At 46.5% G+C, this 13481-nt stretch overlaps 1 protein-coding gene across 4 annotated transcripts in view; it reads left to right on the top strand.

Annotated features, from left to right (window-relative positions):
- The window catches only part of LOC116941878 (synaptic vesicle glycoprotein 2C-like), a 68401-nt gene that overhangs the window by 44905 nt on the left and 10015 nt on the right, over positions 1-13481 (top strand). For all 4 annotated transcript variants that reach the window (XM_032953191.2, XM_032953189.2, XM_032953188.2 and 1 more), the window contains 3 exons: positions 1445-1578; positions 5333-5422; positions 7558-7668. In XM_032953191.2, the coding sequence (XP_032809082.1) occupies positions 1445-1578; positions 5333-5422; positions 7558-7668 (335 nt within the window). The remainder of the gene's footprint in view (positions 1-1444; positions 1579-5332; positions 5423-7557; positions 7669-13481) is intronic.

The following is a 13481-nucleotide window of genomic DNA, read 5'->3' as shown; positions in this document are numbered from 1 at the left end:
AGGGGGGAATCGTTATCTTTGTCTTTATAGGGTGGAGCGGTAGTGCAGCTGCAAAACCGGTCGCCCGAGTTCGAATTAGGATTACCAGCCATGGCTCACATCAGTGGAAATTGATGTTAGCCATGGCCCAATCCACAAATACGAAGGAGACATCACAGCGATACACTCCGCCGCTCCAGACGCTGATATCTGGCGCGACCACCTGAACGTGAAATTGTAGTCGTTGCCCTGCGTCTACATCAGCCGTACTCGAAAGAAGCGGGAATTATCTGAGCAACTCTTGTGCCTCCCCTAGGTTGACTCAGCCTTAAGCGAGTTCCTGGTGCGGTATGTAAACGTCAGCACTGGGGAGACAAAGGTGGCCGTGCACCGTCTTGGCCATAATAGGTGTTCTCAGTGGACATTTGCCTCCACGGCGTGGAGGCTACACAGGAAGGAGGAGGGGTTGAATCTTGTCTTTTTTTGTAGAGCAATAAATAAACTGTCTCATATGGTACAGCTTGATAGAACGTGCAACAACACCCTGCGAGGAATAGTTTTCTGGGGTTTTCAAGATGAATTCACAGTGCTCAGCTGCAATCTGATGGCGTGCAGGAAACACTCACGACTCAACATCAGCCCTGTGTGTTGCGTGCTTGCCTTGTTGTGGTTGTTGTTCGCTCGTGCCATCTGTTTTGCGAGCAAGGGGCGGTTAATGATGTCCCAATGTGTTTGCGGGTGCACGCGTGAATGCATAAAATGCGAATTGCCATGATTCGTGCAAAAATTAATAGAGCCTCTGGTGCGTCGGTCTCGTGCTGACTGCGTTGGTTGTGCGATTCGGCTGAGGCTGTGCGAGTAATTTCACTTCGCTTGGGCAAATGTTGCGCAGCATTGAGCGCGCTCCGTGTGATCTGATGCAACGTTTCCCGACGCGGTTAACATCGACGGCGAATATCTGATCCGGTCCCGAGTCTTGCCTCGGTTGACGTCGACCAAATAAGTACCCGGCGGCGTGGGGAGACAAAGGTGGCCTGGCGTGGTCCTGCCCACCACCCCCCCCCCCCCCTTGTATAAGGCGCTCTCTAAGAGCACTTGCCCAACAGTCTATTACGGGGTGATCCTTTCCTTTGTGTGATGGTCCAGGCAGGGTTTTATGTTATTCCTGGGTGTCCCTACGAGGTTAGCTCTGGCTTAAACGAGTACCTATCGTGGTGTGTAATCGTCGTCATCTGGGGAGACGTAAAGACGGCCGAGCATTGTCCGGCCACACGAGCGTCTTGTGTGAGCCATACCGGCCTTGTTGGCAGGTACCCAACGACCCGTCCCTGCTAGACATCGGTGTAGCTCATCGGATTCCTCCAGTATAAATACATATTCTGATTCTGACAGCGCTTCCCCCCCTCTCCCCTCGCCCTATAGTCTTTAAGGGCTCAACGCGGAATCTCTTCTCGTGTTCATGCAGGCTGGAGCTTCAGCATGGGCTCCGCGTACCAGTTCCACAGCTGGCGCGTGTTCGTCATCGTGTGCGCCCTGCCAGCCGTGTCGGCCGTTGTGGCGCTCACCTTCATGCCGGAGAGCCCTCGCTTTCTCCTGCAGGTATAGCCACCTGCCTCCCGTCGCCTCCCAGCATCACACAACCCCCGTGCCGCCACCGCCGCCCGCCACTGTCAACAACAACAACAGCAGCAAACAGAAATCATCACGATAACAGCGACGTACAAGAGATAAGCATGGCATCGTCATTCGTACGGCAAGAACAGGCTCACTGTTGCAGGGTCAGAGGCCTTCTGTGGCAGCACAGTGTAGGAGGAGCATTACACCCCAGGCAAGTATTTGGATGGAGGAAATTAATAATTTCTATAAATAATGGTTTTCTACTTGCTAAGGAATGCCTCAAGCAAGCCTCAAGACATTTTCAGTATGGTCCTGCTTCGGATGTTTTGACCAGCTCCCTTTTGAGTATTTTGTTTCCATGTGTGAAGAACCTGAAGTGCATGTGGAAAACCCCACGCATATGTCGGGGATGGCACTTGATAGAAAATCTGTATGGGAAAGTCAGTGAGCTACTTATTCTGCTGATGTGCTAGGCACCCAAAATATCCCTGCAGGTGGGTGTCACATGCACGGTATCACCACAATATGTATACCAAACCCACCGCAGAAATGCTGATTGACAGGTGTGACCACTGCACTGAATGTTAGTAATACCCTGTGACCACCACACGCAATGGCATGTCCGTGCAAACAATGTCACCGGATTGTTTTAAATGTGCACATAGGTTAGCAGACGGTAAGCCTGCTGGGTAATGGTATCCGCTGTATACAGGGCCGGATACAGATGTTGTAGGCCCCTGGGCTACAGGTGATGTGAGGCCCCCAGTAATATTTTCAAAAAGAAAACAAACTTAAAGAAATATGAAATGTATTTTTACAAGGCTAACAGCAAATACATTTCAGCATTCACAAGTAAAATAATTTTTCACTTCATCTCTGGAGGCCCTCCAGCTGGAGGAGGCCTCTGGGCTGCAGCCACTAAAGCCCCGCGCCTTAATCCGGCCCTGGCTGTACATTGCGATTTAGGATGCGTGTGGATTCATCGGTTAATCCCATTACTGTAACTTTTTATCACAACTATCATTGAAATCAGGACATGGAGGAAATTTGTATAGTAACCGTGGTTATTATTTCATTGAGTAATATCTCAGCCATATCTACTCTATGGAGAATAAATTATCTAACTCCCATCACTGAATATTCCAAAAGAAAACACAAAGAAATAAAATAATAACTCGGCCGCAATTTTGTATTTATAAAGAATACTTTCCAGATGTTGGGCTGGCGTGAGGCTTAGAGACAGGCACCACTTGATAAATACCACAATGACGCTCGCTCATGTCGAGTTGCTGTGACCAGACATATCCACACTCGTGGCACATCAGCCTTCCCAGAGGGAAGGGCAGCAGGAGACTGGTGTGCTGTGTTTGCGATGAGTCGAGTGGCAGACATGCAACATCTCCCCTGGTAACAAAAAGACCAATGCTTTGGAATGTGCAATGTGGCATAGCCAAAGCAGCATTCACAACAGCAATTTCCAATCCACTCTGAAAAAAATATATACAAAGGCATACACAGCAGTTGTATTGCTGCTAAGAAGAAATGGCACTTAAAAATGTTAACGCCACCAGACATGACCAGGTTGGGCAAGCTAAATGCCATGCCTCTCATTGGTATTCTTGGCTCACCTGCACGTTTTACAATGCAATTGCATTTCAATTTCAAGCGTCGTTTTTTGTAATGTGTTTCTCCTCTAATTATATTGCATGCCATGGGGCATACTAAGAGTAAGAAGGCAGCCACAGCAAGTCTGCTGATGGTGCTGATGATGCTGCGAAAACATTAATAAACATACATGTTTGTGCAAGCATAGCCATTGTGGGAATACTGTAGTTATTACCGATACATAATAACTAGCCTATGGCCAAATCACCCTTTATTAGCCCAATCTCATGGATATTGGAAGCTAAGTAAGGTTGAGCCTGGATAGTGCATGGATGGGTGACCACGTATAAAAGAGGTGTTATAGGCTCCTGCTGCTGCTGGACCACGTTGTGTGCAGCAGAGGGTATTGTAGTAAAATACATTGTTGTACTGCACTTCTATTCTCTGCGCATTTACCAAACTGCAGTGAGGAGGAGCATGGTGAAGTTTTGCCACTACCAAAAGCCACACAGCATGGTGTGGTCTTTATCCAGCAGTGGATTGACAATAGGACTGTTGCATGTAATGGTAGATATTTCCCAGGTGATACCCACATTTGATTTCATCCCAGCATTTTATGTTTATGGATTGGCAATATATACTTAGTCTCATGCCTATACCTATAAATCAACCGTCTGATCCTATGAAACCGGTGATTCATAATATTGTGCTACACGTGGGTATTACTCACGGCACATGGCATGAGTGTATTATATAATCTACTGAGAGGCTTGCACCGCAAGAACATATGTTCTCAGCCTATGAACAGTAACCCATTTATATCCTGTTCACAATTATTAGATTTCACTCTTCTCAAAAGCACCCCATTTCAGTGCAAATAAGCGATTTTATTTTCCTCTAATACATTATATGCGAAAGCATTCATGTGGCTGGAACCAGATAGCAGCCCGAAGAGACTACAAATACATCGTGTCAAAGGATTGGGCATAAACATTATGAGTGGGATTGAGAGAAAAATACACACAAAATTACAATGAAGACTGAGCTGAGCTGTTAAATTCCATGAACGTAACCCTATGCATACAATGCACAGCTCAAAACAAAAATAATAATAATATAAACACTGTGAAAACATAATTGAGTGTAAATGGTATTTTTCAGGAGGGTGCAGTGTTTGGATATTTGGCCAATTTTTTCAGTGATTATTCTTGCACATGGGAGAAAGGCAATTCACCTGGGGAAAACCCCACGCCTAGGTGGACATTACGTTGGAAAAACATTATACAGGTGTTCACAGCGAACTACTTGCTGTACTGCCATCCACAGGCCACCTGGGTTAAGCCCTGCATGTTGGGAATCTCACACAGGGTAACGGTGGCTGTACTATTTCCTTGGTGTATGGATATCATGTTACGTCACTACTCTCCCCAAATCAAAAAGCTCACCCACCAGTTGTAGTTGCAGCATCCACCCAGGTGTACTCTGTGATAACTCAAAGTCCACGATCAATGCCAATGTACACTGGGCTTACGAACATTGTCACATTCTGGCCTCACTGGCCCACCTTCTGGCCAATCAATTAAATTTGCGAATCTTCTTCCAAGATGTGCATTGGGTTGCATACAAAAAAATGTGATTAATAATGACGGAGGTGGCAAGTGGCATTGATCCAGCTGTCACAGAAGTATATCTGGGTTGTGCCATCTTCTGGTCCATCGATAACTTTTATCAATATTCAACAAGAAGCTCAATAAGGTAATTGGGAAAATGTGACTACAAGTAATGAGGATCATGTGTCCATGTGGCTCAGCGGTCATACAATGGTCAGACCAGACCACTAAGCTGGCTGTCGCCGGATGAGGATGGTTGTAATTACCGGCGAAACGTCACGGCACTCGAATTGCAAATGTTGTGGGTTTACTCTCCAACACACCGGTGTGCTGTACTAGTAACGGATTGGAACGTTTTATTAAAGTGACAAACCTTGTTTATATGGCCGCGTCGGGTGGTGGTGGGTTTAACGAAACATTTATATTTACGCGATTTAATCCAAAGAGAAAAAAACCCTCTATCATGGATAATATTGGTCGCGAAAGCCTAACGTGTGGAACTGCGTGCGTTCGTGTCACAGATGGGGAAGCACGACGAGGCGTGGATGGTGCTCAAGCAGGTGCATGACACCAACATGCGCGCGCGGGGCCACCCCGAGAGAGTCTTCACTGTAAGCGCGCACGCTCATTTACAAAACTCACGGACCCCGCCCCCCTTCGGACGCGTCATCCTTGAAGAGGCGGCCATCAGCTATACTGATACCAGCATGAGACTGATGACCATACCATGTGACACCAGAGTTGCCACCTGTTGTGGCCTGGTTTTCCCAGGATCATCCAGGTGACTTTGGGTCAGAGTGCTTGACCCACGATCAATCGAAAGGTTGTGAGTTCAAATGCTGGTTAAGGGTAGTCTCAACTAATATTCCTATGAGCTGAAAAAAATTGAACCACTTTGTTGGAATTCAATGCTTAAAAAAAAACAGATGTCCTGGTACTGCCATAAGAAGGTGGGCATTTTTACCAATGGTTCAAGTTTACCTATCAATGTTGGGGTAGCTATGGAGTGTGCATGCTGTAAATGTCCAAATGATAAACCACTTTGTTGAGCTATCATTTGTGGCCAGGTTGCTTTTGCAAAATAAGTGAATACATGAGTGGGCTTTGCCTCAGGATGGTTTAGATTTATTTGTTTGTGTTTTGGTGATTTGTTTATCTTTCTTGTACTTTCTACTCCTATCGTGTTGTGTATTGATTATTGTTGTAACGTTCTTACCCGCCCCGACTGGACATCTGTTCAAAATAGCTTTATAGCGCATCGGATTCCTCCAGCATAGATTAAAATATTCTGATTCTGAACTTCACTGGGACCCACGAGTGGGAGGGACTCAAAGAAAAAATGGGGAAACTGGACAGTTGAGCCCCCCTGTTAATCCGTGCACCAGGTCCCATGCCAACCGCATGACACCTCTACCGATAACCATAAACACAGCGCAGTGCCACCTCCAGTTGAGACACTGAAAAAAAAACTCACTTAAACCATATTCAGGAAGATTGTTTTCGATTAGGGCCAGTGCACACGAGCTTGCATGTATCAGTGGCAGGGTATATATATACACCAAACATACATGTTTTTGAGGCATTTGTCAGACAGATGATTCACGTTTTTGAATTGCTATCAAAAAGTTTCTATTTGTTCACTTTTTCTACATCTGATCTCAGGGCCAAAAATGTCCTCACACAATTGTATTCAACACAAGGTTCTCATTGTAAAATGATCAATGGCTATGGCTGAGCCTCAGAGGCAATGTGAGGAATGCTAAGAGGGAATATTGACAAGGTAGATGAAGTATCCAACAGGACATTGCACCGTGTGAGAATGTACACTTGATGGTACAATAACTCTCGCGGGACCCATTGAAAAACGGCACGTGTGCAAAAAAAACCCCCAGATAAAAACCAGTCCAGCGTCACACGTGGGAAGACAGAGATACGACTAATTTCCCGACCATTGTCGTGTTATCCGATCAGTCGAGTGATCGAACCAATGATTGGAAAAGCAACCGCTTGCTATGCACGGCGCAAAAGAAGTTCAACGTACGGTACCTACGTACACGAGGGACGTGCGGTCAGGGGAGGCAGGAGAGGCAGAGCCTCGCCTGTCATACTCCAATGAAAATAGCTGTTACGAAAAGTAAAAAAATAGAATAATCAAAGAAATAAATATTTAGATTTTTCCACTGATGTGCATTATAAATGTCACTTCTGTACGATTCCAATCATTTTTATAGTCAAAATCGCCAAATTTTCGGAGCTCCGTTGTGAATACTGCAGGAAGAGACGAGAGGTGAGGCAGCGACGAGCTCAGCCTCCTCTCTGATTGCGCAACCTCTCAGTAACTAGATGGAGTGCGGGCAATAAGCGTGTGCCTGTTACTATCTCTCTGTGTGTCACCAATGTAATGTTTGTAGACCCCTTCATTTCATGTCCTCGCCTTCCATACTCCAGGTGACTTATTTCACGTATTGTGTATAAATATATTTAGGCTCGCTGGTCTCGTCATGAAACTGCAATGAAAATCCACCAGGGGAGGCAGCTATCACATCTGCCTCACTGAGGAGGGCGTGTCAGACACGCCCCCTTCAGTGAAGCCACGCCCCCCTCAGTGTGTAAATTTGGCTCTGAAACTAGGCAGTGCCTCCCCATCCATTGACCTCACCACACGTCACTGACGTACACACGTACACAGCGATGGTGTGCGTCAGCCGCGGACGTGACCGGCGCCGTGCGGGTGCCCTTTGTGCAGGTAACGCAGATCAAGACCTTGAAGCAGGAGGACGAGCTGGTGGAAATGATGTCGGACACCCGAGTCTGGTACCGCCGATTGCCCATGCGCACGGGCACGCAGCTGCACTCAGTGAGTCACGGGAGGGTGATCTGCACACACGCACAGAGACCACAGATCCACCCCCGCCGCTGTAACCACCGACGGACCTTCGCTGTTAGTGAGCACCTATTAAGGCCGGCACAGCGCTCAAGGAGGTGGCGTGGACAGCACCCGTAGTCAGCTGCCTTTGTCTCCCCAGTGCTCTTGCACACCGTGGCAGATACTCACTTAATGTGTGTTGACCTGGGGGGGGAAGGGGGGGGGGAATGCCTTGGGCCGCTTTGCGTGTCAATCGTCGCTGACGTTTGCCATGGACGGGAATCGAATTTGAACGCCCGGTTCGTAGTGCGGAGCGCTGCCCACGATGACACTGCTCTCCCACACGCACAAATACACGCAAATATATACATAGGCGCGCGTATCTGGAGACGCGTAACAATAATCGCCATTGGCGGTTAAATCATCACTCTGCTTGTGCCAGGCTACGCGCACTTTGAGGCCACATGAAGAGTTGAAGGTTCACTCAACAGAGGTCATGGTACAGGCACAGGTGTTCAGGATGAGCTGCCTGAGATGCTGGCGGATGAAGACCATCTGTGTTCCCCATTTGCTAAGGGGCCATCCATTTAGTACGTACGCATGGAGGGGGGAGGGGGTGTTAACCCAAATGCGTACGCTTGCGTATGGGGGGGGGGGGGTCTACTGACAATGTACGTACGCATATGAAACAGGGGGGGGGGGGTGAAGCCTCGATAATAATTTGTCTACATTAGCCTTCAAATGAGTTAGATAGTCCGACGGTGGACTATCTGTTTGCTTAAACACGTTAATAGTATTAATCCTTGATCGTTTCTGCGTGGATTAAATATCGGCCGTTCTATAGGAATCGGGGGGGGGGGTGGTGTAAAAAGTTCACGTGCGTACAGGGAGGGAAGGAGGGGTCAAGTTTTGACAGATTTTTTTCGTACCTACTCAATGGAAGGCCCCTAGCCTGTTGTGTTTTAGCGGCCCCGGCCTTCTGCCCATTAGTCTGAGTCACTCCTTCACCCTCCTTTGTTGCCGGAGGGCAGCTGCCTCCAACTGGCCACTCGTATATTTTACGGGCCTCGTCCACAGAGGCTGATATTGATACCAGTGATACACCGCCTTTAATAAGTCCACACACGCAAACATGCGGAGATTTAAAAAAAACATACGTACGTAAAGAGACACACCGACAAACACGTACATGCATTAACACGCACTTAATATTGTCTTTATGTATGTATTTATGTATGTATTTATGTATTAAGTATGTATTTTCTGCACTGTTATTTCTATTGGGTATCAATTCAAACACAAATCCACACTCAAACACACAACTACACATACAGGCATAAATACAAACACACACGCACATAAATACACGCCAGACACAAAAATACAAAGGCAAACACACACACTTGCAAAAAAAGACAAAGATGCCCCTATAGCCTTAACAGACTGTAGGAGCAAGTGCTGCTAGCGAGCACCTATGAAGGCCAGCACGGTACACGAGGGGGTGGGTGGCCAGCACCACGCCCGACCGCCTTTGTCTCCCGAGTGGCGATGTTTACACACCACACCAGGTACTCATTTGAGGCTGAGTCGACCTAGGGGAGGACCAGGACCGGTTCAGATATAATCGTCACCGCTATTGGCCGTGAGCGGGAACGAACCCGGGTCGCCAGGTTTCGCAGCGTGCATACCGCTACACCACCGCTCCCCCCCCACACACGCACACACGTACGTACACACTAACACACACGAAGACCAATTTATCCCATTGCCTAACAGCATGCTGTTTGGCACAAAGTGCTGGCCGTGAGCATGGGATGGCAAATGAGGCTGGCACGGCACATAGGAGTATGGTGTGGACTCTACTTTGTCTCCCCAGCGTATAAATAAAACGACAGGTATTGATTTTTTTAGGCTGAGTTGATCTAGGGCGAGGCCCACGCCATGGTCAGAGTACCAATGTGACACTCATATTGTGCAGAGGTAGGGTCATTGCAACAACGTGCACAGATTTCCCTGTGCCACGGCATAGCACAGAGATGTTAGCCCGCACCTTCGACGAGCACGGTTGGCGATGTACGGTGCAAAAGAAGTTCAACATACACACACAGCGCCTCAAACAGCACGCACAAATACATGAGCGGCGGGCGACATCATTGTGTGTTCAACAATTCTGTGCACGAGAGAAAGCAAACCTTACATCATATTTGAGCTATTGCTACAAAGCAATTGTGAAATGATGAAAATGTTCCCTTGCAACATGATTGCATAATATATTTTTTTTCGCAAAACAATATTACGATTAAATAATACTTCAGTGGCACTGTCTGAATATATAAAAAGGGTACAAAAACCTAATGGAAAAAAAACACAATCGAAATGTTATTCCACATGTTCTCCAGAAATGTTATCGCGGTAACTTAGATCAGCATGAGGCTATTATCACTTCCCTCCCAACGCCCACAATTATTTAATATCGTTGCCGTTTTTAATATATCTCGTTTTTACTTATTGACAGAATTCCGTTATCTATCTCGGGTATTGCAATACCCGAGATAGATACGATGCAACGAAATTCGGATTCACACAGCCACGACATACGACCGCGTCTCAAGAGTCTGCACAGGCACAGTGTGGGCATATTTGTTTTGTAAAGGCAGTAAGTTACATGTCACGGTAAAGTTGCACCCCTGCAATTTATTTATCACGCCACTCTGTTTTATAAAATGACTTTCATATTCAAGTATCTGAAAACGCTGCACGTAAAAAAAACTACACTCACAGGCGTAGATAAAATCTAATCGAAATAGAAAGCTGCTAATAATGACTACTCTCGAAATTCCAATAAAATGTAGACTATGATAAAAGCGAATGATAATAATAACTACATAGTAACCCAATCGGACATCAGGACTTCCATTAGAAGGAGCACTAGAGTACCCTTCTAGAGGGTATTTGGCCTACTCTTCCACACTGTCCAGACACCTTGGAAGGGGTGGGAGTACCCACACTTCACCTCACCACACGTGGCCTACAGATCGGCCATGGTGTACATGCTCATACTGCTGGGTGGACAGAGGTGGGAGAATTTAAGAAACTAGCCCCCTTGTTTCAAGGAGTGCGCGCTGAAAATCGACCCCGATGACCTCTGGATTGCAGGGCCACGTTGTGAGCAACAGGGGACAGTGGAGCAATATCCATGATCGTACTCTTGTGCTCACCAACTCCTGCTGACCAGCAATGGTGAAGTACGGTCAATTAACCCACAGAACCTGCAGGGCGTAGAGAGGCCCCTCATCCAGCAGTGGATTGTGTACGTGCAGTATTCTCATGCGCAATGCGGAATCGTGAGCAGGAACGCCATTAGTTTTCCCGAAAATTGGAAAGCCACCTATCATATGTAACTCTTGATTTAAAGCTTTCGTGATGATGATGATTGCTTGTTTTGCAGTCGAAACGTCGTGAGAATTTTTATTGTTTTATATTTTTATTATTTTATTGTTTCCCTTCTACGTGACTTTACCGAAAGAACCGAGAATATATATGTAACTCTGTGTGTACTGCATGTTGAACTTCTGTCGCACCGTACGTTGTGGATCACTTCATTCTGAGCCGTCGGAATTTAAACTTCAATCGGAGTTTCGAAGCTTCAGCCTCAGTCTGGCTGCCTATCATCCCACTTGAAGTCCTACATACAGAACGTACCCACATTGAAGCAGCTGCATTCCATATCGAGGTCCCTTGTATCGCCAGCGTCAGGTGTAGCTGGATTTTTCTGTTGCGCGTAGTCACTTAAAAATGTTCTTTGTTCATACTCTTGGTTTTATTCGGTCAAGTCACGTAGTGACTTACGGTTGCACCCGAGTCAAGAGCCGCATGGCTCACAGGGCTATTCCGTGATTAATGAAACTGAAAGTGAAAAAACGGAGGGTCACACGTGTACCATGTAACGGTATGCAGCGAATTTTATCAGCTGCAGGGGGGTCGCAATTCAAATTAAGACTCAATTATTTTGTATGTGTTTAACGCTGCGGTGTGTGTCGTAACAACCCGAGTGGCTGCAGGTGTTGTGTGAACTAATCACACAACACGAATAAAAAATAATCTCATATGCTGGGTTCGATGCGTGGAAGAATCTTATTTTCATGGAATAATCGATGTATCGTTATCACTCCCCCAGCGCCACCACCTCGCTCGCCAGAATTGGAATTGTTTAAGATTTTCTGGTTCAAAATTTTTATTACATCAGTGGACCAGGAATGACAGTCCCGTACTATGTATGTTATGATATCCAGGAGCGCAGTGTAATTATTATTAAAACCCATTCCTTTGCACTTACATCCTTATCCTCTCCACCAATCAACGTGCACATTTATTGCGAAAACATGAATGGAGAGCTGAGCAAGGGTGGAGTGTAGAAATTCAATAAAATTATATTAAAACAAAACAACCATTGTGATTGTTTTTGTTTTAATATAATTGTATTGAATTTCTACATACGTGACTTTACCGAAGAAAAAACAATGAGTAGTTTTATGCAGTCACGAAAGCTTTAATACTTTATTAAGGGTGGAGTGTTTAAGCATCTTCCGGTTGGACAATCCTTTCCCATGTATGCCTTGTCTGGTGTAAACTGAGCACAACAGACGTGGTCCACAAAACCGACGCCACGCCGGTCTCGAAACGACGCACGCACTTCGCAATACATCGGCCGGGATTTGTAACCGCAGCTCTGCGGCACGACAGAGAGCTGCCCGCCTCGTTGTACGTTTCAACTCGAGCGCCTCCTAGTCGGCGCATTGGGGGACTGCCGTTTAAATCCCCCGCGTTCTTCTAAATGGGGGCACTCTAAACGCGCTTTGAGGGTTCAATCACAGTGAAACTTTAAGTGGCAACGTAACACCGATGCGTTATGGATTTTTATGAAATCTCTAGCTGCGTGGAAGGAGACTGGTGGATTTGTAAATGAAAACTGTCCACGATATATCGTGTTGCGTATTCTTATATTGCAGCCGTTTTGTCAATCCACTGCTGGATGAAGGCCTATCTCACACCGTGTCGGTCAGAGCGTTTAAACTATTAAAACAAAAAAAGTGTTTTATCTTACCAGATAAGGCCCACTGAGCTATATAGCTCTGTTTGAGAAGCGACCTCGCCACAAACAATCGCCCAACGAAGTGGCTTATCACGGGTCAATTTATATCAGCCAAATGCTCTATACGCATGTTTCTAAATGTGTATGGAAAACCCGGAGAACCCGGAGAAAAATCCACGAGGCCACACACACAGAGAAAGAGAGACATGCAAACTCCAAATATACAGCAGGTGTCAGGGTCGGGATCGACATACATCACCACACTGGCCAGTGTGGTTTGTTGAAGCTGAGGCAGTGGGGACAGGGCCACGTTGTGAGCAGCAGGGGACAGTGGAGCACTCGACACGAGTGCCACGGATCGCTACCACGAACCCTAAAACTCAGGTTGCTGCATTCGTCCCGCAGCAGCGCTAACCACTGCACCGCCACTCCCCCCTCATTGCATAACAATACGTGTAATTCTCGACCCACAAAAGCCTTAAATTTGGAGCGACATAAACACATTTAGGATAGGTCCCGTTTAAGATATGTGGCTTATGAATGAGCATGTTTCCATGTGCGAGAACACCATGGAAACGTGCACAGTATGCTCAACAATCTCGTTGCTGTATTGCCTCTTACACTAGATCTCATGAACTTGCTGGTAGGTGTTTCACGTAAGATGATCTCCGATCCACCAACCCCACGTTAAAAGTAATTCGTTCAAAGTACA

This window comes from Petromyzon marinus, chromosome 13, assembly GCF_048934315.1.
Source record: "Petromyzon marinus isolate PM22_M1 ecotype Great Lakes invasive population chromosome 13, UKy_Petmar_22M1.pri1.0, whole genome shotgun sequence".
NCBI lineage: Eukaryota > Metazoa > Chordata > Hyperoartia > Petromyzontiformes > Petromyzontidae > Petromyzon > Petromyzon marinus.
The sequence above is the reverse complement of the archived record's forward strand: the minus strand, read 5'-3'. Positions and strand labels throughout refer to the sequence as shown.